Below are 23,292 nucleotides of genomic sequence, written 5' to 3'. Positions count from 1 at the left end.
CAACTTTAAAAAGGCGACTGGACTCTCACTTTCCATACAAACACAATGTATCTTTATTGAAGTTGGCAAAATAAAAACAAAATCATGCATTTCAAGTTAGTTGAAGAAAATATCTTCCTTATCCCCTGTCCTAACAAAACCCAACCAAGCCAGCAGGGTAGGTTATATTAATGCAAGGAGCTGGAGGGGGGACTGAAGGATGAGGTTAGGTGGGGTGGGGTACAGACCAAGGGGGCCTGGAGGACTGGTTGACTGGGGGTTGGGGGGGAGGCAGCGGTAGCAATTTCAGCAGCATCCCACTGCAGACTTAGAGACAACCCAGGATGGGAGTGCTTCCTAATCCCAGGTCGACTTCCTCTTCTCCTACTTCCTGGAAACTTGGGTTTCAACTGAGGCTCAGTTTTCCCATAGTAAAGAAAGGTGAGGGTGGAGGACTACAGATCTAGAAGGCGGCCACCCTCCCGATCTCAGGCCTCTGTGCCAGGGGTGTCCGAACCTTGCAGGAAGGAGAGGAACCAAATGGCTCAGCCACCGAGTGGCTGGGCCATCACACCAGAGACCCAGCCTGACTCTGGGCAGGAACCATCACGGGGACAGCACCCATGCGGCTCAGAGCAGAGGAAGAGACTCCACCAGGGCCGGGAGGTATAGGCTGAGGGTGGGCCCCATCTGTCCTGGGCAGCCTTGGCGAGGGCAGGACCTGACTGGAGAGGCTGGGTGTGGGGGTCAATGCACCAAGCCTGGAAGGGCCCTGGGGTGGCCGGAGGGCTCGCGCAGAGGTAACAGAGGAAAGGGTCCCATTCTTGGAAATTGTGTCTGAGCCCTTGGGCCAGGGCAGCGTCCGGGGAGCGATGGCGTCCTCCCTAGTCATCAAAGAAGTGATAAGGGGTCAGAAGGTGGAAGGGGGAGGAGGGGAGAGTTTCCATATGTTTTGTCTTATTCTTGCCTCTCCTCTTCTCCACTCTCCTCCCTTAAAATCTGCCCATAGAAGTGATGTCTCAGCCACTGCCCATCCCTACCTTAGATGGGAGCTGCCTGAATCCCCAAGGAGAGCCCTCATCTTGGCAGAGACCAGGGACACTTACTTGATATCATTGGCCGGCTCCTCTAGGGCCTTGCCCCGGCGTTGGTACAAGAGCACCAGCCCTGCCAGCAGCCCCAGTCCAACCATGGTGCCCACGACAGCCCCGGCAACCACCGTAGCCCTGGGTCCTGGAAAAACCTTACTGTCAGAGGCGGACTCTCAGCCATTCCCCAGTCCTTTCCAATCCCACTGCCCCTCCGCCCCACCGCCACCATACCCAGTTTCTCTCTTTGTTAAGAGGAAGGTGATTGTCAAGCAGTAACTGGTCACTGACCAAACACCTGCACAAATGCGTAACCAAGACAACCACCTTGTCTTGTTATAACGAGAGGCCTCAGCAGACAGCCCTCCTCCCCTCTCTTGCTGACCCTCCCCCACCACTGATCAATCTTCTCCTTGACCACACTTACCCCTCACTGACCTGTGCTCACAGTCAGGGTCACATTGCACTGGGCACTGCCCACCTCATTGTGGGCCTTGCAGATGTACACTCCAGACATGGAAGTGGACAGGTTTTTGAGGCTTAAAGACCCATGGATGGCATCTGTGGACACAATTTGGCCATCAGTCCAAGAATCGATCCCCTTTCCCATAAAAAATCACCCTTCCTCTGGAATGTCTATTTTGACTCTCTGGGAGACTTAGCTATCTGAATCCCCAATGAAAGATAAAGGTATGACAGTCAGTTGCCAAACTGCTAGCTCACTATCCTTTTTCATTTCCACTCAGTGTTCCCAAGTGATATCTGAAAGAAGGCTAATGAGAAAGTGATGCCAAAGAAAACCGAAACCCAATTTTTATTTTTATTTCTGAGGAGTGAGAGAGAAAAAACATTGAGTGAGGAATTAGAAAACATGGCATCCAGAACAGGCCATGGGACTTTAAGAAAGTTACTTGCTATCTCTGGGCCCCAGTTTATTCATCTATAAAATGGGGTGATATGACCTAATTGATGGTGTTGAAAGGAATGTATGAAATAATCTAATGATTTTAACAGTTAAAGTTTATTGGCTGCTTACTCTTCACCAAAGACTAAGTTCTTTACATGTACTAATTTATAAAAGTCTCACAACAAACCTACTATGTAAGCTCTATGTAAAAAAAAAATTAAAAAAAGTTTTATTATAAAAATGGTCAAATAAAAAGTAGGAGGAACAAAATGACAACCCATATACCCACAGTTGCTAACATTTTGCTACACTTATTTCATTTCTTTCTCTTTTTCTCAAGACATTTTATAATAAACATTTCAGCATGAAATTCCAAAACAGAAGGATACTGTCCCACATAACTGCAATACCTTTGCCACAGCTGATAAATTAAGAATAATTCTTCCAAAGTATCTGGTATACAATATTAAAATTGTTCCATCAATAATCTTAATAAAATTGAAAAAAAAAAAGTTCCAGCTGCCTCCAAGTGTTTTTTATAGTGGTATTCACGCGTGCATGCTCAGTCATGTACGACTCTTTGCAATCCCATGGACTGTAGCCCGACAGGCTCCTCTGTCCGTGGGATTCTCCAGGCAAGAATACTGGAGTGGGTTGCCATTTCCTCCTCCAGAGGACCTTCCAGACCTAGGGATCAAACCCCCATTCTCCTGCGTCTCCTGCACTGGCCAGCAGATTCTTTACCACTGAGCCAGCTGGTGTACTAATTCAGGGCTATTGATACTCCCGTTTTACAGATGAGGAGACAGTCACAAAGTCACACATGTAGTGAATGGCAGATCCTCTAGCCCCAGCGTCTCTTGAGTGGCATAGTCTTCAGCACCTGTCTGCACCTGGCAGGCCTCTTTCTTCAGCCCCCTCCTCACATCCTCCTTCCCCGCCCCCCACCACTGTGCTTTTCAGCATCGCCTCCCCTTGCACCCCAGTCCCTCTGGCCCTCATCTTTCCTCTACCCCAGCCACACTCTCAGTTGCCTCTGGAAGTTCCCTCACCTAAAACAGGTGCAAAGAAGACCTGGGAGGAGGGGGGTGACCGCTCCCACTGGTACTGGGCAGCAGGCTTACTCCTCGGGGACTGGCAGCTCAGAGTCACGTTGGTCCCCACGTGGGCCACACCCCGGAGATGGCAGGATGGAGGAGCTGGAGGGACTAGGGGAGAGGAGACAGGTTAAACACGCACATCAGGGGACCAGGAGCTCCCCCTCCCACACAGGGACCCTCGGTCACTCTGCCCCTCCCCCAGCCTTCTCCCTCAGTCATTTGGGGGAGAGGCCTGCCTGACCTCCCACCGGTGCCTCTCGCTCACCCAGCACACTGAGCTCTAAATGTTTGCTGCTTTGACCTTTAACAGTGCCTTGATTGTCTTGCAAGGTCACAAAACAGAAGTAGGACCCGGAGTCTTTCTCCCGCAGGTTCCGCAGCCGCAGTGACACGTTCCGGGAGGGCATGGAGTAGACCAGGGATGCTCGAGGCTCATCTGTTGCTGTGACCTGATTCATGTACACCAACACCTGGGGGGGGGGGGGGCAGCAACACCTCCCCATTATCACGTGCCTGCTCTGTGCCCAGGGCTCAGCTAGTGCCCCTCCCCCAAACTGGGGGCCCTCAAATACCCCTAACCTGCACTGTCCCCTCTAACCTGTAGCAGCTCCCCATCCACCTCTGTCTCCCTAGCCACTCTCTCACTGCCCCAAATCCTCTGCATCAGAACAGGTCCTCTTCCCCTGGACACTGTTTCTTCATCTCCCACTTGGGTGTTTAGAAAGTGGTAAAAATGGATGTGTGTTAGTTGCTCAGTCATGTCCTAGTCTTTGAGATCTCCTGGACTGCAGCCCATCAGGCTGCTCTGTCCATGGACTTCTCCAGACAAGAATCCTGGAGTGGGTAGATATTCCCTTCTCCAAGGGATCTTCTCAACTCAGGGATCGAACCTGGGTCTCCTGCATCGCATGCAGGTTCTTTACCATCTGAGCCACCAGGAGGGGATCATATAAACAAGGGGAGAACGTATGAAAGAAACAGGCTGCAGGGGGAGAGTCAAAATGAAAAAATATCTTATAAAATTTCCTTTTTCTTGAAGACCCTCCCCTCCAGTGTATAAATCCCAGCCCCCGTCCTGCAATCTAAGTTGCTTGCATATTTCATATGCTTTCATCCCCTATTTATCAAATGACTCCCCTCTCAACACTCTTCCTAGCCCTTGCAGGGAGCCCATGCAAGAAAGGTGCTCTGAAAATGACATGTCACTGGCTTCTGGGTAAATCTGCCTCTGATGTTAGGAAAGGAGGACTGGTGAGAGACTGTAGGAAGAGACCCACCCTTGCCTCTCAAGGAGGTTATAAAGGGGTGGGGGGGGCAGATAGTCATCTGGGAGTGGGCTTACTGTGACCTGTGGCTACGTCCAAAGGACAGATAATGCGAAAACAGGGAGATGCTCAACTTTCAAAAGTTGTGTGACACCTGCCCTAAAACTTCCTGCTTCCCGTATCCTCAGTCCCCACTTTCTCCCTCACCCAGCAAAGTAAAAGTCTTGTCCAGTTGGCAGTGTTTGGTGTGCTGGGTTTCTAGGGAACCCTAGGAAAAGGAGAAATGAGTGGGTGGGGGGAAGCCTCCAAGATCAAAACAAAACTTGAACCGTGACTCTGACTCGGAGCTTGCATTTCCCTAACATACCTGGCCACCCCTCCCACCGTTGCCAGCTCTTCCCAATCCACTCCCCCACCCCTCTCTGCTCCCTCCCCCTAACCCTCTCCCACTCTGCACCCCTCAGCCCCGCCTGGAGTAGGTAGCTAGCCTCCTGCCCAGATGTTCCCTCACCTGGCTCATATTCTTATCCTTCCCTTCTAGGAAGAACCACATCACGGTGGGCACCTCCCAAGGCTTGGGCTTGGTCGGAGACAGCTCCCCATGCAGGCTGTACCACGCTGAGAGCACCACTTCCGCTCCCTCCACCGCCTGCAGCTTCGTGAGGCTGCCGGACACGTGCACCTCCAGCTGGGCCCGTGAGGGGGACGCTGGGGAGGAGAGAAGGGGGGTGAGCGCGGAGTCCGGGGACCCTGCCTAGCGCAGCAGCAGCTGAGGACAAACCTCTCCCGGGTCTCTCCCAAGACTGCCCAGGGCCCGCTGGCCTGCGATCCCGCGATGGTCGATTCCATCAGCGCGTCTTCTCCCCAGCCTCAGCCCCGCGGGCTTGTAGCAAGGATAGGACCCGTGTCTGTGCATTTATTTGTATTCAGAGGCACAGATTTCAGAGCACCAAGTGGAGGGGGGCAGATTTCCAGCGAGAAGGGGAAGACACCCACGAGGAAGGGCGGATTTAATACCTTTAATCTACACTCTACTTAAGCCACTTGCTCCCGCAGTTTCCCCGGGGCATGAGCCAAGAAGGAAAGACAAGGGTCAGGATCAACAGCATTTCCATCTCCTGCAGATTCTCCACCAGATGGGCAGAGGGGAGCGGGAGGGTTAATCGTTTACCAATTAACCCCGCGGCTGCTTCAGAACTACTCTGAGCCAGCGTCTGGAGCGGCCAGTGCCCAGTGCGGCCCAGTGACTGCTGGGCTCCACACGTGGGCTCCCCCCAGGAAACCTCCCAAAGGCGCTTTGAGAGCCCAGGGGAGATGGGGGGTGGTGCTCTGAAGTCGCTGGGAACCTCTGCAGAGCTAGGAGGAGAAGGAAAGTCTCCAGGTACAAAATGATCAAGCACAGAGCTTCCATCTGCCTGTGGCTGTCCTTCAGGAGGTGGCCGGGGGTATAGGTGTCAGGGAGGGGACTGCCGAATCGGAGCTTGCCTCATGGCGTCCACAGGCACTCCCTTCCTGCCCCTTGCAGAGGCAGTGGAGAGGCCCAGTCAAAAGTCCTTTGGGGGAATAACCTTGGACTTGTCCGAAGCCAGGCCTGAGGATGCTGGCGGCTCTAGACCTTCACCCAGCTCTTGCTGAGGCCCTTGAGTTCTCGGCCTCAACGGTCTGCACTGGAGTCTGAGATGCCGTCTCTGCGCAGTGGTCAGGGGGCCGCCGAGCGGACAAAGGCCGCGCACAGGCCGGGCGGTCCACCCTCCTAGAGGCCGGCTGAAGGCCTCTGAGGACCCAGGAGCGGATCCGGCCAGGATGCGCGCCACCCCCCTCCGCTTCCTGGTTGCGCGTCTTTACAGAACCCTCACCCCAATTCCTTGGCCTTCTTAGCACCCCCCTCCCCATTTCCTGGCGGGGTCCCTGAGGGCTGAGCAGGAAACTTGTGCCCGGTGATAAGCCAGGAGACAATGCGGAGGGCGCCGCTGGACCGGAGGCTCTGCAGGCGAAAACAACGTCCACCTCAAGGAGCCCGCCGCCCGCTGAGGACCGACCGGCTGGCCGGGACACCAGAGAGGCCTGCGGGGGGCGCAGGCCCTGGTCGGGCCTTCCTGCCGCTCACTCCCAGCGGCCAGACACAGTTCCCGCCGGAAACCTGCTGGGGTCCCAGGAGAAGAGTGAGCCGCCTCCGCCCTAGGCGCCCCTCGCTCAGGTCCTGCATTTATAATGTCACTTTACAAAGGGGGGTGGGCAGGGTAAGTCAGTAGTAAGTTGGACACCCTGGGGCCTGGACACGGGTCAGCTAGGAGCTGGAGAGGGCCCCAGGCTTCCCTGCTCTGATCCTGAGTGTCCCCCGGACCAGCAACCCCTCAACTCTTCGGCCCTTTTTGTTCCCAGGGGCCACAGGGAGAGGAAAGGGGCCGGGTGGTCTGAGTGAAGGAACCCCGGGCAGGGAAGGGACCCTTCTGGGCCTCTCCAGACCAACTTGTGGAGCAGGCAAGAGCGAAGGAGAGCGAAAATGGGCTCTGGGCTGGCTCCCCAGGGCTACTATTTTTAGTCTCCCTCTTTCTCTGAGAAACTCCCCCCGCGGGCTTCTCACGCCCCAGGGGCAGCATCGCTGAGCCACGAGGGAGCATAAGGGCCTCCGGGTAGAACCCGGGCGGGCAGAGACCAGTGGAGCCGGTATCTCCCAAAGTGCTGACCATCCAGAGGACCATTTAACCCTCAAGTGACCAGAGAGAGTTCAGCAATCCCCCAGCGGGGGTGGGGTGGGGTGTGGTGGGTGGGGGGTAGGGGTGGGGAGAGGTAGGGATGCTGAAGTCTGGACCTTCGGTGTGAAAACTGAAGCTCAGAGTTATCAGAGCTCGGATAGAAAGAGGATGGGTTGCAGGAGAGCCACAGATGATCAGATGATGCCCTGGACACTAACTTGAATTTTTCTGCCTTGCTTCAGAGTTCCCCAGCAAGAAGGGGGATGGGGAAATTGAGGATAGAATGCAGGAAAAGAGACAGTGGATGTTGAAGTTGGGAGGGGGGGGGCTGAGAAGTGGAGGGATCCTGCAGCAAGCCCACCAAGCCTAGAGGGGCTGGCAGTCTGGTCTTGAGTCCTACTTTGTCTGGGGACCCTAATAGGTCCTGCCTTGACACCCTTGCAGCACAGATTGGGCTAAAGATCATCTGGGTGAGATTTAGATGGTCCCCATCTCAGTCTCCATCACTGTGGTTCTTTCCAAGCCTTACATGTCCTGGAGACTTCCAGCCTGAGAGAAATGAGGAGTTAAAGCTGAGCTGGACAAACCCACCCTTCACCCTCATTCGGGATCCTTGAAGTATAGCAAGAAAGCCTGGGAGGCAGCATGAGAAATGGTTTATAATGAGCTTCGTTCCTGTGGGTCCTTTTCTCCCAAATGTTGCACCAGGCCACCCCAGCTTCTGGGTGCTCCTGGAGGCCTTCACATAGGCCTCAAGCACTTGCCCCAAGGAGGTGGCCTTCCTCTCTGACTCTCTGAGGCCCTCCTCCTATTTCCTTTGTCCCTTTGGCTCAGGGAACCAACGGGTGGGTGATGGACCTCTGAGGGGGGGGTGTCACAATTCTGCTCCTCTAGGCATTCGAACCCCTCCTCCACTTCCTGTGTCCTACATGACCTCACGGTCAAGCTTTGGGGGCACCTCCCTTGATTCCCAGGGCAGGAAGCAGGAGGAGGGGGCCAGCGGGAGGATCCAGGCTTGGGAATTGAGGTGAAGTTCGTGCATGTGTCAAGCTGGGGTACCAGGGAACTCCCCAGGGGCTCTAGTACATCAGCTTGTGTGTGGGGTGGGGGGCTGGGAGGGGGCTGGAGTTAAGTCCTTAAGCTCTTTAGCCAGTGTCTCCTGCAGCAGCCCAGCTCATCTGGCTCTGCTGGGTGGAGGTGGGGAGTGGGGGTGAGGAATGGTTCCAACAAACGGTCTCCCCTGCCACAAACACACTGCGCCCAAAGTGGTGGCTGATCCCCAACACAGGGGACAGAAATCAGCACCCGCCAGTGACACCCAGCCTAGGGGAAAGTATAAGTGCTGGGAGGGAAGGAGCCGAGGCGGGAATCCTGTCCCACCCAGCTCCTCATCAGCGCCCCAAACCACCCGCCTCGGGTGGGATTCATCCCATCTCCCATCTCATGTCCCCTCCATGTCCAGGCTTTCACTCACCGAGAGTAGTCAGCCCCAGGAACAAAACCCGCAGCAAGCTGGTCGCAGGAGACCCGGGCAAAGAAATCATGGCCTTCCCTGGCCCCGACGGAGTCAGGGGCGCGGGCTTGGGGACACGCGACAGACAGGTGTTCAGGCTGCCCGGCAGCCGGAGCGGACGCGGGAATCGGACCACTGGTACCAAGGGCGGCTCTGGCCAGAGTCTCTGCGTGTGCGTGCCGGTGGCGGGGTGGGGACCGACGGGGACTGGGGGGCGGGGCATTCGAGGGGGCGGAGAGGTCGCCGTCCTCCCGGGCGGGGCTCCAGGGTGACCCGCCGCAGGGGGGCGATCCTCGCGCTCCGACGGCCAGATCCGGCGGCCTCCACCCGGTCAGGACAAAGGGTGGGGTCGAGTGAGTCGTGGGGCCCTCGCAGCCCGCGGGGGTCCAGGGCAGAAGAGAGGGTCCTGACCTCTCAGACCACGCCATACCCTCCCCCGTCCGCTGCGTGAGCTAGGAAGGAGGGCCAGGAAGGAAGGGAGGTTTGGGGATTGTCCGACGTCCAGGGGCCACCCTAAGCGGCTGGGGTTCCCGCCCTACTAACCCACTGGGGGAGCTTGCGGGTACCGCGTCCTCAGCCTTGTTTCCCCGGGGCCACTGGGGCTCACGGTGTGGGGGTCGGGGCGGCAGGAAGGGGCCAGAGTGCCGGCCGCGCGGGCGCGGTCCTGCTGACCGAAACGATCAGTTTTCCAGTGCCAGCGGCGGGCTGGCCGCGGGAGCCGGCCGGGAGAGCGGCGGCCAAGGGATGCGGTCGCGGCCGCCCCCGCCCATCCCTGCAGGTGTCGCGGGATCTGTAGGCTGCGGGGCAGGATGCGAGGACCTGCGGGCGTAGATCGGACCTCTCAGCAGGTTCCCCGAGGCTCCCTAAAAGGCAGACCCCAGGGTCATTCGGACCTTGTGCCGCAAACCCAAGCAGGGAAACGATTGGCGCAAGGAACCCCAGGTTCTGAGCGGGAAACAGAAGAAAGCCAAGTTCCCCTCTCAACTCTGAAAAGCCTTAGGCAGACCGGGGAGGAGGGGGCAGCTGCGGGAAGGTAGACTGGACGGAGTCCCTCGGTTTATTTCTGCCTCTGTCTTCGCTGCCTCCCATCCCGCCCGCAGCGCGTTCTGATCTTTTAATTCCCGGGGCTAGATCATGTTCTAGTGAAATTTAATTTAACCGTCCCTTCCCCGCCCCCATCTCCCCGCGCCGGTCGATCAAATGCTCCTCTGCACCCTCTGGCGGCCGCAGGTCTCTTAGAGAAGGGCACGCACCTGTTCTGGCTTCTCTGTCGGACAGCCAAAATAAAGATGCTTCAAACGTCCCGGCACAGCTCAACCACCGAGTCAAGGTCACCGAGGACAGAAACCATAACAACGAATCCCTGGCGTTGCCTGCTCCGGGTGATAACTGACTGGGCAAAAAGATGCCAGGTCTCCTGGATTCCATTTACTCCACATGGTTCTCAGGGCGGTCTTTGAGCCTGCGCTCACCAAGGTTTTGTTTTGTTTTGAATACACTGACCCTCTCAGCTCTTTCTTCCTCGTATGACCTGCGTGACTACTCTTTAAATACCTGCCATGCAGTGGCGTTGAGAAATGGCTATGCAAACACTAGACTGCTCATGCAATCCCTGGAATCTAGTACTCGGCAGCTTAGTGACAGCAAAGGCAGTAGTAATAGGTAACTGCTAGCCTTATACCCTTATGCAAGGGCTACAGGCTTGAAACGGTCAACTAGATTGTGTGTTTGTGTGTGTGTGGTGGGGTGCTGTTGGTTTAGTTTTTCTAGTCTATCACAGTCATTTTTTTTTTTTTTTCTTAACTTTAGTCTTCATTGCAAAGCACCTCTTGCAAACATCCCTCCTTTACTTCCAGGTCAGGGCTAGGTTATCCCAAATAACTCCTTCCAAGAAGAGCATTACAGAGCTCTTGGTTGTCTCAGGGGCACTAAAGCATCTGTTTACAGGCTGTAATCAAGTGCTACGTAAGTTAGAACCTCAACATTCACTCTCAGTAGCTAACTTTTCAGAATTTGCACCCCCGGTAATTTACATCAGAAGTAAAGACACAAATATTATTTGTCTGGCAACTACCACAGTAATCATCGTTACAGGCAAGAATATTAATATTATGGGAACAAGTGAATATATAGGGGAATACTTTGTACTCTTTATACAATGTTTTATAAATCCCAAATTATTTCAATAAAAAGTTTCTTAAGGGAAAAAAAGATGTAAAAATACAAATAAAGATTCGTAGTCAGTGATCCTCTCCAAGTGACACAGAAACGCTGCTTTCAGGACTCTCACTGTTCTCATCCATTAGAAGAATTTTCTACACTATCTCCTATTCCAACCACTTTTTTTTTCCCCTGCTGACCCTGAGGGGGTCAAGTGTAGAAGTTAGCAGAGCAGTTCTATTACTTCCTGGAAGTTTTTGCTGAGATGTAGTAATTTAAGGTGAACATTTCTCTTTACCCTTGTGTAAAATGGGAATATTAGAAGATGATCTGTGAGTGATCTGGGAGCTGCTTGCACAACAGGTTATCTGCACAAGCTAAGTTCGTATGTTAAAGAGATTTGTAGTTCACTAGTGTTTCTCCCAGTCATACATCTTTTACCTCTACAGTATATTTTTTTAAGATTTTTTTTTATGTGGACCATTTTTAGTCTTTATTGAATTTGTTACAGTATTGCTTCTGTTTTAATTTTTTTGGCCCCAAGGCATGTGAGATCTTAGCTCCCAAACCAGGGATCAAACCCACACCCCCTGCATTGGAAGACGAAGTCTTACATCCTGGATCGCCTGGAAAGTCTCTACAGTACTTTTTTTAATGCTGATTTTTATATTTGAATATAGTGTCTCCATTCCCCTGGAATCAGTTATAAGGCTTCATTAAGGTCTAAATAGTCCACTTTTTGTTTTTAGGAATACTCATAGTTATGTGACACCCTGCTGTCCCCTTTTCTGGATTGTTCCGGCCAAAAAGAATGGACATTCAGGATCAGCAAGGTACTTTCAAATCTCCATTTCCCAACGCTCAGCTTTGTCCTCTTGCCCCGACTCCTCATCCATCTCAAGCCACATGGTGAAAACACAAACAAGATCGGCCTTCGCCACATTCTCCATGCTGCTCACAGTGTTCTTAGTAACAGTAGGTAAATCTCAAACATCCTCTCTAAGTGTTCCGAAATGTTCTACCCCTGCTACGTAACCAACAGCAGTGAGAACTGGGATGGGGAGAAAACGTGTAATGTTAGTTTTAGGGTTGACCAGTGGCAGCTTGGGGAATGCCATGTACTACTCCTGGCAATAACGCTTTTTCCTGCAGCACTTGGCACTGATATTATGACATTATTGCCACAAAATGGTCAATGTAGCCTTGGTCTTCAGGACAATTCCGAGTTCCAAAGAAGAGCTAACTCATGAGAACTTCCTAAGGCCCATTCCTACAGCCCATGCCTGGCAAGATGTGCTGCATTCAAACATTCCCGACTATTTACACACTCCCTGAGCTAGCACCCATTTTAGCATCTCATGTCGGGAAACCGCCAACTCCATAGAGCTAGCCTCAAATGACATTAATAAGTCATCTCATTGATCATAAGCACTCTAGTCATTAGACAAATAAATAAGCACTGACCAGCCAGAATGAGGGCTTCCCAGGTGGCTCAGCTGGTATCTTTAATACCAATGTGGGATACCACATTGCAGGTATCCCACACCTGCAATGTGGGAGACCTGGGTTTGATTCCGGGGTTGGGCAGATACCCTGGAGAAAGGAACGGCTACCTACTCCAGTATTCTGGCCAGGAGAATTCCATGGACTGTATAGCCAATGGGGGTCACAAAGAGTCGGATACCACTGAGCAATTTTCACAACCAGAATGAGAAAAATTACTAATATAAAGCCACTCAGGCTACAAGAAACATTTTTTTTTATCAATATGCAATTTTACCTTCAAGAAAAATGGGGAGAATTATAGCTCTTACTTGGACCTGTAGACCACTTAAGTAGAAAACCTGAGAGATGTTGGGGGACTCATTAAAGGTAAATAAATCTAACAAATCCCTGCCTAGAGACTAAAGTAACCCTTCACAACACTACTGGTAAGCTAGTTCTTAGCTGAGCTTACTAACCTCTATGTGGAGTGCACAGAAATCTCTGAAAAGATCTGAACATAATAGTTACCCTCCTAATGAATCAACACTTTACCATTCCCTATCCTATGGACCACTTAAAATTTTTGTATGAACGTTTCTCTTAGATCTTCTCTCCTTTTCTAGGCAGTATGATGTCAGTCCTCCACCTGTGCTCTTGAGAGAGCTGCCTCTGATTACTGAGTATAAAGATGAGGAATGAAAGTCTCTTGCAAATATTATGTACCGAGGGCCAAAAGGAATATCCTTTTGTAGATTTAATTTTTTTTTTTTTTGTAGCTTTTTAAAAAGTAGCACAAAATGAAATGTCCCAGTGAGCTTCGGGACTCGGAAAACGGATAATGACATTGGCCAGCGGGGTACAGACAGTGAAGTTGAGTAAGGAAGTGAAGCTACTACCCTGCTCTGTTTTGTTCATCCCTTGCCGTAAAGTCAGAGAACAGTCACTGCCAGTGCGACCACACTCCGCTACAAAAAGCTCCACTACTACAATGCCAAGAGGCCAGGAATTACTTTAATATTTTTTTAAAAAAAGTTTTAAATGGCAACACAACCAAAAGTTGGTACATCACAGAAACAGAGGGCTTTGCAGGCAACACTGACTGGGAAGAGCAAAACATTTGGTTGGTGAAAAAAAAGGAAACTAAATTATATACAATAGTAGCTAAAGGGTAATATTGAAAAACAGTCTTACTCACTGTGACTCAAGATTTTACTTGCCATTATCTATTGCTTATTTATTCAAGGTTGTAAATAATACTTATATAGAGACATAGAGATGTGTAAAAATGAAACATCGTGAAAAAAATACAATTTTTCAATTTCATATGAAACTCAAAGTATAAGTTTTGTCCAATATGGAATGTACCTACATTTGTTTACATTAGGGCTCTAAAATTCATTTAAAAATTGTTTTTTTGTTGTTTTTAAAAAAGAAAACAGCTGACCCACCACACAAGTCTGCTGTGTAGCTTGTTTGCTCAAAATGAGCATTTTTCAGGTGAGGTCTGTGTTTTCTGCCCAAGGTCTACTAGGGTTTCTTAGTTGTACTGGCCCGATCGTGGAAAGAGTTTCCATGAAGAGTCGATGGCAGCATCTGGATGAGGGACAGTCTGGGTCATGGGACAGGGGTAGAGAAGAGAGAGGTAAGAGCCCAGATCCTTATGAAGGATGACATTCAGTTGTTATATTTTAAGGGGTACCCGATGGCTTTTTCCAGGCACTCAACTAACGAGCCAGCAGAAAGAAAATCCCTCTCGACTTCTACAAATTTGATGTAGATGGATTTGGGGGACACACCGGGATCCACAATACAGTTCTGAGACAAAAACCCATTTATACCAACCCAATCCTTGCTGAAGGTTTTGGTATTTGCTTGGAAATGTAAAAACAAGCATTGCTGCAGAGTCCTGACCTCAGCGATCCCGAGGTAGCAATAGATAATTCGAGTGGGTTCTATCTCCACCTGCAGTGAGGCTTGTGCTGAAAGGGTTTCCAAGTCAACCCGGCCCTCCTTTCCGGGGTCCAGGGTACGTCGCTCGACATGGGGGGAGGGAGGCCTCTCAATACACTCCTCGTAGCCAATGGCATAGAGACCCGGGCTTTTGGGAATGCCTCCTGGCAATAAATACTGAACCACATTCCCACCAGTTGGTTTTGAGTGGGCGATGGGGATCCAGTCAATTTCCATGTGCAGCTCCAGGCACCTAGCTTCGCTAATAGTGATCTCCAGAAATTTGTAGTATACATTCTTCCAGTTCATTTTCTGCACTCGGGTCATGATGATCCGGCCCTCGGGTTTCTCAGAATTGAAGTACTCCCGGAGTCGCTTGCCAAGGGGCACCTGGGAGCTGATCTCAGCGTAATGGTAACGGATATCCTCTTTCCAACGGGTGTTGTAACCGATTCCAAAAATGGCCAGTTTATTAGAAAGGTGAAGCCTTGAAAAGTCTGTCCAGCTCTGAAACAGTTCCCATTTCAACTGTACTGACTCCAAAATTTGTACAATATTCTGCATGATGTCTCTTTTCCTAGAAAGAGAGATAAAAGTCAGATTCCTCAGGTGTCTAGATGAGCACTGTCCAACAGAACTTTCTGCAATGGTGGAAATGTTCTGTGTCTGTGCTGTCCAGTATGTTAGCCATTGCACTGATATGTGGCTACTGTGAGTGAGGTATTATGTTCTTAATGAACTTAAAATTACATTTAAATAGCCACAGATGGCTAGTGGCTACCACATTGGACTGTGCAGGTCCAGATAATCATAGTATTAAAATCTGAGACATGCTTACCCCTAGGAAGTTTCTAGGAACTAGTGATGAACTTCTTTCCATTATTCTATAGTCTAGTTGTATTACACTTAGTAACTATTGATACATAAGACCCTAGGATTTCAGAAACTCAAGAGTAATGTGTGGGGTGTGTGTGTGTATAATAGTGCATATGATGGCCTTTAGACCTATCAAAATTAGGTGAAGATTGCTGTATTCAGAAAGGTGATCAGAATCACTTAAAAGAATGAACAGATTAATTTCTAACCTGGAAATTCTGAAAGTTAAATAAGTTTGGCCCATACATGCTGGCCATAGGAAAACATGAAATTGATTACGACTATTGATCTGAATTCTCCAAACCAGGCTTCAGCAGTACGTGAACTGTGAACTTCCAGATGTTCAAGCTGGATTTAGAAAACTCAGAGGAACCAGAAATCAATTTGCCAACATTGTTGGATCATCAAAAAAGCAAGAGAGTTCCAGAAAAACATCTACATTTGCTTTATTGACTATGCCAAAGCCTTTGACCGTGTGGATCACAACAAACTGAGGAAAATTCTTCAAGGGATGGGAACACCAACCACCTGACCTGCCTCTTGAGAAATCTGTATGCAGGTCAAGAAGCAACAGTTAGAACTGGGCATGGAACAACAGACTGGTTCCAAACAGGGAAAGGAGTATGTCAAGGCTGTATATTGTCACCCTGCTTATTTAACTTATATGCAGAGTACATCATGTGAAATGCCAGGCTGGATGAAGCACAAGCTGGAATCAAGATTGCAGGGAGAAATATCAATAACCTCAGATACGCAGATGACACCACCCTTATGGCAGAAAGTGAAGAAGAACTAAAGAGCCTCTTGATGAGAGTGAAAGAAGAGAGTGACAAAGTTGGCTTAAAACTCAACATTCAGAAAACTAAGATCATGGCATCTGGTCCCATCACTTCATGGCAAATAGATGAGGAAACAGTGGAAACAGTGTCAGACTTTATTTTTTTGGGCTTCAGAATCACTGCAGATGGTTGACTGCAGCCATGAAATTAAAAGACACTTGCTCCTTCAAAGAAAAGCTATGACCAACCTAAACAGCATATTAAAAAGCAGAGACATTACATTACCAACAAAGGTCCATCTAGTCACAGCTATGATTTTTCCAGTAGTCATGTATGGATGTGAGAGTTGGACTATAAAGAAAGCTGAGCGCCGAAGAATTGATGCTTTTAAAGTGTGGTGTTGGAGAAGACTCTTGAGAGTCCCTTGGACTGCAAGGAGATCCAACCAGTCCATCCTAAAGGAGATCAGTCCTGGGTGTTCACTGGAAGGACTGATGCTGAAGCTGAAACTCTAGTAGCGGTCACCTGACTCGAAGAACCAGCTCATCGGAAAAGACCCTGATGCTGGGAAAGATTGAAGGGAGGAGAGGGGGACGACAGAGGATGAGGTGGTTGGATGGCATCACCGACACAATGGATGTGAGTTTGAGTAAGCTCTGGGAGCTGGTGATGGACAGGGAGGCCTGGCGTGCTGCAGTCCATGGGGTCGCAGAGTCGGATACGACTAAGCGACTGAACTGAATTGATCTGATTCAAAAACATGAAAAAAGGATATTTTCCTCTATTTGTCTAAAATACATTCCTACTCCCAAATTTAAAAGAACAGTTTAGCACAGAATTAAGATCTGAGAATTCAGATGGAAAAGTTTCATTACTAAGCTTCTATTTTAAGAAAGAAAAATTCCAGATAATGAATTGAGATTGTCCTAAAATATATTTTTATAAAGGGAAGCAAAAGCATAGAAATTATTTCAGTTTTGATTTGGACAGTTAACAGAATAAGACAAATGCATGGAAATTCTTGTTTCACATGCTGCTTAATTCAAGTAATTCCAACTGACACTTCATAAATGATTTATATCGATAATGAAGATATTTGTTTCTCAGGGCACAACTCTGATATCAGAAGACTGAAGTTTGTTAAATGGTAACTTGGCAGCAAACAATCACAGGTTTAAACTACAAAAGTACTCAACTACCACACTCACATATAATCAAATGCAGGCAAGATAAGAGGGTGTAATGGTGGTTTGTGAACAGCTTCTTGGTAGAAGACAGATTGTACACTTTCCTCTTAAATTCTCAAACCTTCTAGAAGAGCTTTTGCAACAAACTGGGGGATCTTCCACATAGCCATTCTCTTACTTTCCTTTACTTTCTTTTCAAGCTGACAAAGAGCGAATGTCTTGTTGTCAGTTTTCTTGGTCCAGCGACTGTCCTGGACTCACCCTCTGCACTTTAGTTTGTCTAGAAAGCTACTCAAGTACTTGAGTGGCCATGCAGATGAAATCACTGCATTTCTGGGGACTGTTCCTCTTCTCAGAGTGCACACAGGCACTCAGTCACTTTGTTAATGTTGAGGATGTGGTGTCTGTGAGGCTAAGATATAGGACCATGTTTCTGCACGGGTCGATGCTTTAAAAAAGAAATCATTGTTCAACGCTATCATTCTTCCTTGTCCTCTTTTAAAATATTTTACTGATCTCAAGGAAGACTAGGCTAAGGAGGTGGGATGGAGGGCAGAGACTTTTGTCTGTTCTGTTCACTGCCGTATCCCAATGCCTGACATACAATAGGTATTTGATAAATAAGTGGTGACTCTTCTTCCTGGGTAAAGGATGGTAACAACTGACTGGTGTAAAAGAATCCATCAGTTAGTTCAGGTGAATTCCATCTAAACTTAAGAGTGAAAAAATCCAGTGCCCAAATGAAGTTATCATATTTGGCACTGTCACAGCCCTAAGTCAGCAATAAGGAACAGTTCTTAGGAAACTGGTACACTGGGAAATGAGTCGCCTCTTAGGACCCACTCACCCTGTGAGCTGAATCTTGGAGAAGAGGCAGCCATGCTGGGCATTTCTGCAGAGTCTGCCAGTTTCCTGCCCCACTGATCTGACCTCAGCCTGAAGCTCCCTGGGCTCAAGCCTCAGACCAGCTTTTGACAGCTGTGGAACACAGCGAGAACTAGACCCAGCTATTTAAACAGTTCCTGAGAACTGTCTGCTGTATTTCTGAAGTTCCAACTGGGAAAAGTTCAGGGGGGTCTGATACTGGTGACACCAATTCTGTGAAGCTTGAGTTCATTTCTAGTTACATCAGTTGGCCTACCGTGCAGTTCCTAAGAACTTACTTTTTGATTCCCAAAATGGAATGTTATAATCTGGGGTCCCTAACTTCTGGGAGCTAATGCCTGATGATCTGAGGTGGAGCTGATGTAATAATAATAGAAATAAGGTACACAATAAATGTAATGCGCTTGAATCATCCCAAAACCATCCTGTACATCCTGGTCCGTGGAAAAGTTATCTTCCACAAGACTGGTCCCTGGTGCCAAAAAGGTTGGGGACAGCTGTAATTTAAGTGTTCCTCTGGCCCCACTATCATTTCACTTAACCCCAGACAATCTCTGGGCCCTAAACCTTATCTCTATATCATATTTAAACATCCAAATGCCATATCCACACAAATACCATAAACACACTTATTTTCATATATCTCTTTCTTCTCGTCATACACAAAATTCTCAGCATTTCTGGATTAAGCCCTGGGAAACTTGGGCAAGAAGATGAAGAAGGAGACACGCTCCCTTGGCGGCACAGCAGGTCCTTTACTGTCTGGGCCGCCAGGGAAGCCCCTAACTTTCACAGCACATCTAATTACAGCAAGACTTTTGACATTAAACTTAGGTAGTTACACTTTTTAGAAACGGGGGACATCTACTTACTGTGCTTCTTCAGAAGACTCTTGTTTTATTTTTAATGTTCTCTTTGTGACAGGTATTTCATCTGAAAAACAGAGGTTTTGGAAACATTATATTTTCCTAAGTGGTGACATGTATTTATGTAGATGAGTAGCTGTAAGTTTACTGTTTGTTCCATACTTTCCAATGTGAGAACTTAATTCTAGTGTCTAACACTGTCCAATGCCAGACTTATAGATGTAACTCATATATAATGAGATGTATACATTTATATGCAAGATCAGAAACCAGCTCTATGAGTATAAAATTCTTCAAGGTCACTAGTGGATTTCTAGCTAGGAGCTTAAAGCTTAATTTCATGGCAAACATGATTTTTAAAGGAACGAGAATGAAAGGTATTCTGTTCTATTTAGATTTTCTATGTAGGTTTTATAGAGCAATTATTCTCCCCCAGCCCAATTATCAGGATCAATATGCTCTATATATTTTTTTTGTCCCAAAGATTTGGGTGACTTAACTCTCTCCGGCAAAACCAGAGTTACAGGATGCCAAAGTAATTGAGACCTTAGAACTGTTTTGAAATTAAGAGGCAGTGATCACTTAGCATCTGCCCTTTTTATTCTTCCAGTAATCAATTCTCTTACATAGTGTTAGTCTTATGGTATAACCACTTTCGTCACTCCTTCTCTTTTTCAATATTTGAGTTTTGTTTTTTTTTTTTAGAAACAGCATTTGCAAGAAATATTGGGTCAGTCAAAAAGTTCTCTTGGGTTTTCCATACAATTTTATGAAATAATCCAAATGCATGTTTTGGCCAACTCAATACTAGCATTTAATCCTTTTCCTTTGAATCAACATTTCTCTGTCATAGGAGATCTGTAAAACAGTGCCCGTGGGCTTTTGTCTCAAGCTGGGGAGGCATATTTATAGAGCCAATTCTACTTATCCTTCCTTGGGGGCTGCCCGAGTGCTTCACTAGAGTAAGAACATTCACTTACAAGTGAGCACTCATTACACAACTTGCTATGAATGTACAAAGGCTGCAGCAGACACTTGATTAGTACTGGCAAATTATGAAAACTAAAACCAGAACATTTATTGCGAAACAAAAAAAAACAAAACCAAGCCAACTACATATATATACTCTCTTAATTAGTCCATACAAGTTTAGATTTGATGGCCAGGAGTTAATGTGAAGATAGTGAATAAATCATTCCAACTATTGTTGGGATGTGAGCCTTTAAGAAGTTGGAAGGAGTATGATCCCTGATGAAGTTCAATTATCAGCTCCTTTCAAACCAAGGCTTTCCTTCATTTATTGTTCAGACTGAAGCCTGGGAAGGGACCTTTGCCAAATTACAAACAGGGGTGGAGGAAAATTATTGGGGATAAAGGAAGGAAACGACAGTTATATCTATACCAGCTGAGCCAGGAGTCAATACTCTTAGCAGTCATCTTAGAACACAGAGGTGCAGGGTATTTTTAATTGCATAGCCTGTCACTGAGCTTCCCTCTGCAGCCCGGCATTAGGAATTCTTCTGTGTCTTTAGGGACTTTGTGGAGCCCCAGGCACCAGGCGCCAGCTGGCAGTCTAAGGCTAATCGAAGGATCCCCAAGTCGCCCCAGACAGACACTGGCTACGTGTGCTGTGCTATCAGTGGGAATGGTAAAAGAAGCGTTACAGATATGAAACACCTGAGCACATGTGAAGACAGGTAGACACACACACACACACCGCAAGTATCACAGATACTGGCTTTCTTACCCAATTCCTGATCTGTGGGGTAGCCATGGAGATCCTGACTGTGGTTTCCCCAGTCCTCCTGTGAATACTCCTCCATAGTGCTGCCATCTGACTCCAGCTCCTGGTACAAGCCACTACTGTTAATAAGTACAGGCTGGCAGGGCTGAGCATCCCATCCTCCCTGACCAAACACCTGTTCCAACTGTTCAAATGTGTAACTGCTCTTTCTTTTCCCAACACCATGTTCTTTCACCCGACTGTAACACCTGCGAAGGGTCTAAGACACAAAGTCTTTTGTTATTCCTTTAAAGCTGTACTTCCTCTTCCAGGTACGGACCACAGATATTAATTACTATTAGACAGACACGGACAGACAAACACAGACACATTGTTACAGGAATGCTAGATTTTAAATTCATTATTATATTAGAAAAAAAATGACTAATTTAGCATTTACTCAAACATGTTATAATTCAAACAATTATTTTGCAATTAATTATCCATTAAACAACAAGAAACATTACAACATTATTGCATGTATCCCATACACATATTTTTATACCCCCACCCCCATTTTTAAAAGAATAAGGGAAAAAAAAAAGAAAACAAGAAATACCAGCCAGCCAATAGGATGCACACCTGCCACAGAAAAGGAAGAGCTGCTGTTGTGCCCAGAATTTGGAAAAAGTGAGGGGAGGGAGGACAGAAAGAAGAATTTCCCAAAGCAAAGAATGTACCCTTCCTTACTCTTGATTAAGAAAGAATATAGGGTTAACACAATTGCCTAAACGAATTAGCTAGTAAAACAAACTACTTGCATAGTCCATACTCCTTACTAACTCACTCTGACTTTGGGGCAGTTGCCAGAATTGAATTTAAAAGAGACCAAATCAATAACGCTACAGATGCTGTCTCAATCATCAAGAAACAACAAGACACTGATACCAACATCTAAAAATCAGCCAATGATAATACTAGCCTATTCTACCAACTCAAACTGCCAACCAAACACCAACAAGAGATGCCAATCATTTCTTCTGAGGTAGGGTCACAGAAAGTGAGGTGGAAGGGTGTTATTTCACTTCTTTTTCTGCTTCGTGGTACAGAGCAAATAACATATCCTTATGCAAATCCACAGACAAAACCTGTATAATTTTATTACCTTGCACAACCCTTCAACCTGCTTCATGGTCTTCTAATATTTCTGATAATTAACCCAGTTTCCTTAGTTTAATGGTATATCTTATGCTATCTTACATGGTATTTCAAAAGATAAATCAAGGATTTAGTCCCAGGCCTTGCGCCTCAGTTCCAAATTTAGTTTAATTATATTCATTCTCTGTCCCATCTCTGCCTCCTTCCGTTCCTTTTAATCTCCTTCCTACTTTACTGGGTTTTACTCTTGAGACTTTTCACGGCAGACAAGACTCTTTTTCTCCAAATGCTTTCAAACTCAACTGTGCCAAACTAGCTTACCTTAGACTTAATTTACACACATCAGCCAGACTGTAAATTTTTCCTGAATGTGAGATGACTTTCCATAAGCCAATACCTCACCTACTCTCGCCAAAAGAAAACAACTCTGAATAATCTTTATGGAGCCTCCTCGAAAGTTCAGTACTGTTAAATCTCAGTTGACAAACTACAGGAAGACACTCTGTCAAACACTGCAGATCTCTCCCTTGAGGCCAGAAATCCAGACAGGCAAAGAGAATAATAAACACAAAACACACATGACGATCTTCCTCTGACACAGAGCAGCAATTAAGAGTCGTCCACCCTGAAACCAGCCAGCCTGTCCCCTGCATAAGCACCTGCCTCACTCTTCCTTTCTGGAGATTTCTTTTGGTGCCTGAAAGGATGCCTTAAAGAAGTGAGGTTTCTGATCACACACTCTTTAAAAGTGTTCCTTCTTCCTCTTTGTAAAGGATACTCACAAGTACATAACACATAACTTTCTGGAACAAATCGGAAATGAACCTGGGAAATGTGTCATGGGCAACTCTTCAAATGGGAGGGGACAAATGCCTCCAGCTGACCTCACGTGACGTTCTATACCCCATTACCCGGCACCCTCTGCCCTCCTTGTGGGAACTGGAATTTGAATTGCAAACATATCCTGCCAATTTATTTTTATCTCACAATGTCTACTTTCTGCCTCCAGGAACACCCCAACTGCTCTTTTCAGCTCCTCCAAGGACCGTAAATGGAGAGTCCCAGCCTTGTCCCTCTCACCCTTCCAAGGCCATAAATGGAGATGGAAACCACACCACTCAGCGCTCACTACTTGCTGGCTGCCTGAAGCACAGCTCTCCGCACACAAAGAACCCCCATGGATCTGTCACTGAGGGTCACTTTGGAAGTCAGGGAGCGAAACTAACACTCCTCTGAAGGAACGTGCCACACTTAGATGTGACCAAGGCGTGAGCAAAGCGACCAATCTTTGACACTATATTTGGTGGGAAACTACAGAGAAGATTTACTTTCTTTGAAACCATCTAATCGAGCTTAACATTTCACTTCTTCTGTATATGAATAAGGAAACCAGCAGTATTTAAGGGTTCTAGATATGGAAGAACAGTCAGATGATATATTTTATATTCCATCAAAAAAAAGTCTAACAGATCCTGTCACCTCTTACTTTGCAGTGTAATTTTGAAATATACTTTAATAGCGTAATATGATGAAATGTAAAATATCCACTAGGCGTCTGAATGAAAAGTGTTTGGTGACATCTAAATCCATAAGATGGGAATTTGATGTATCGAAACAATGTTAAAAAGATTTCCAACTCTCTGGAGACGTAAATACACAAAAGAGGTACATTCTG

The 23,292-nt window shown here is 47.5% G+C and overlaps 2 protein-coding genes and 1 long non-coding RNA gene across 15 annotated transcripts in view; 1 reads left to right on the top strand and 2 right to left on the bottom strand.

The window, feature by feature from the left end:
* Window positions 1-29: 29 nt before the first annotated feature.
* ESAM (endothelial cell adhesion molecule) lies at window positions 30-8,741 on the bottom strand. The gene is made up of 7 exons (XM_043874229.1): window positions 8,510-8,741; window positions 4,851-5,047; window positions 3,340-3,544; window positions 3,027-3,182; window positions 1,506-1,628; window positions 1,086-1,212; window positions 30-863 (listed from the first exon to the last, which is right to left on the bottom strand). The coding sequence occupies exons 1-7, from the start codon at window positions 8,577-8,579 to the stop codon at window positions 548-550; spliced, it is 1,194 nt and encodes a 397-aa protein (XP_043730164.1). The 5' UTR covers window positions 8,580-8,741; the 3' UTR covers window positions 30-547.
* LOC122675459 lies at window positions 6,394-22,998 on the top strand. The gene is made up of 3 exons (XR_006335278.1): window positions 6,394-6,536; window positions 11,458-11,541; window positions 22,627-22,998. It is a non-coding gene; the product is annotated as an uncharacterized LOC122675459 (long non-coding RNA).
* MSANTD2 (Myb/SANT DNA binding domain containing 2) overlaps window positions 13,185-23,292 on the bottom strand; it is a 31,512-nt gene continuing 21,404 nt past the window's right edge. For 5 of the 13 annotated variants that reach the window (XM_043874115.1, XM_043874126.1, XM_043874135.1 and 2 more), the window contains 3 exons: window positions 20,484-20,583; window positions 18,743-18,803; window positions 13,185-14,720 (listed from right to left, as the gene is read on the bottom strand). In XM_043874115.1, coding sequence (XP_043730050.1) covers window positions 13,868-14,720; window positions 18,743-18,803; window positions 20,484-20,583 — 1,014 coding nt within the window. In that variant the 3' untranslated portion in view covers window positions 13,185-13,867. Of the gene's footprint in view, window positions 14,721-18,741; window positions 18,804-20,483; window positions 20,740-23,292 lie in introns of those variants that run through there. The other 8 variants (XR_006335253.1, XM_043874171.1, XM_043874104.1 and 5 more) reach the window with 7 other exon arrangements.

This window comes from Cervus elaphus, chromosome 2 (genome assembly GCF_910594005.1).
Source record: "Cervus elaphus chromosome 2, mCerEla1.1, whole genome shotgun sequence".
In the NCBI taxonomy this organism is placed as follows: domain Eukaryota; kingdom Metazoa; phylum Chordata; class Mammalia; order Artiodactyla; family Cervidae; genus Cervus; species Cervus elaphus.
Note: the sequence above shows the minus strand (reverse complement) of the source record. Positions and strands in the feature narration are given on the sequence as shown.

What these genes read in the sequence shown, in the direction of transcription:
- ESAM (XM_043874229.1), bottom strand. Translation starts at nt 8,579, where the DNA reads ATGATTTCTTTGCCCGGGTCTCCTGCGACCAGCTTGCTGCGGGTTTTG. An exon ending in CCTGGGGCTGACTACTCTCG is followed by an intron (nt 5,048 to 8,509) that starts GTGAGTGAAAGC and finishes TCTCCTCCCCAG; the next exon opens with CGTCCCCCTCACGGGCCCAG. An exon ending in GACCCTGACTGTGAGCACAG is followed by an intron (nt 1,213 to 1,505) that starts GTCAGTGAGGGG and finishes AGGTTTTTCCAG; the next exon opens with GACCCAGGGCTACGGTGGTT.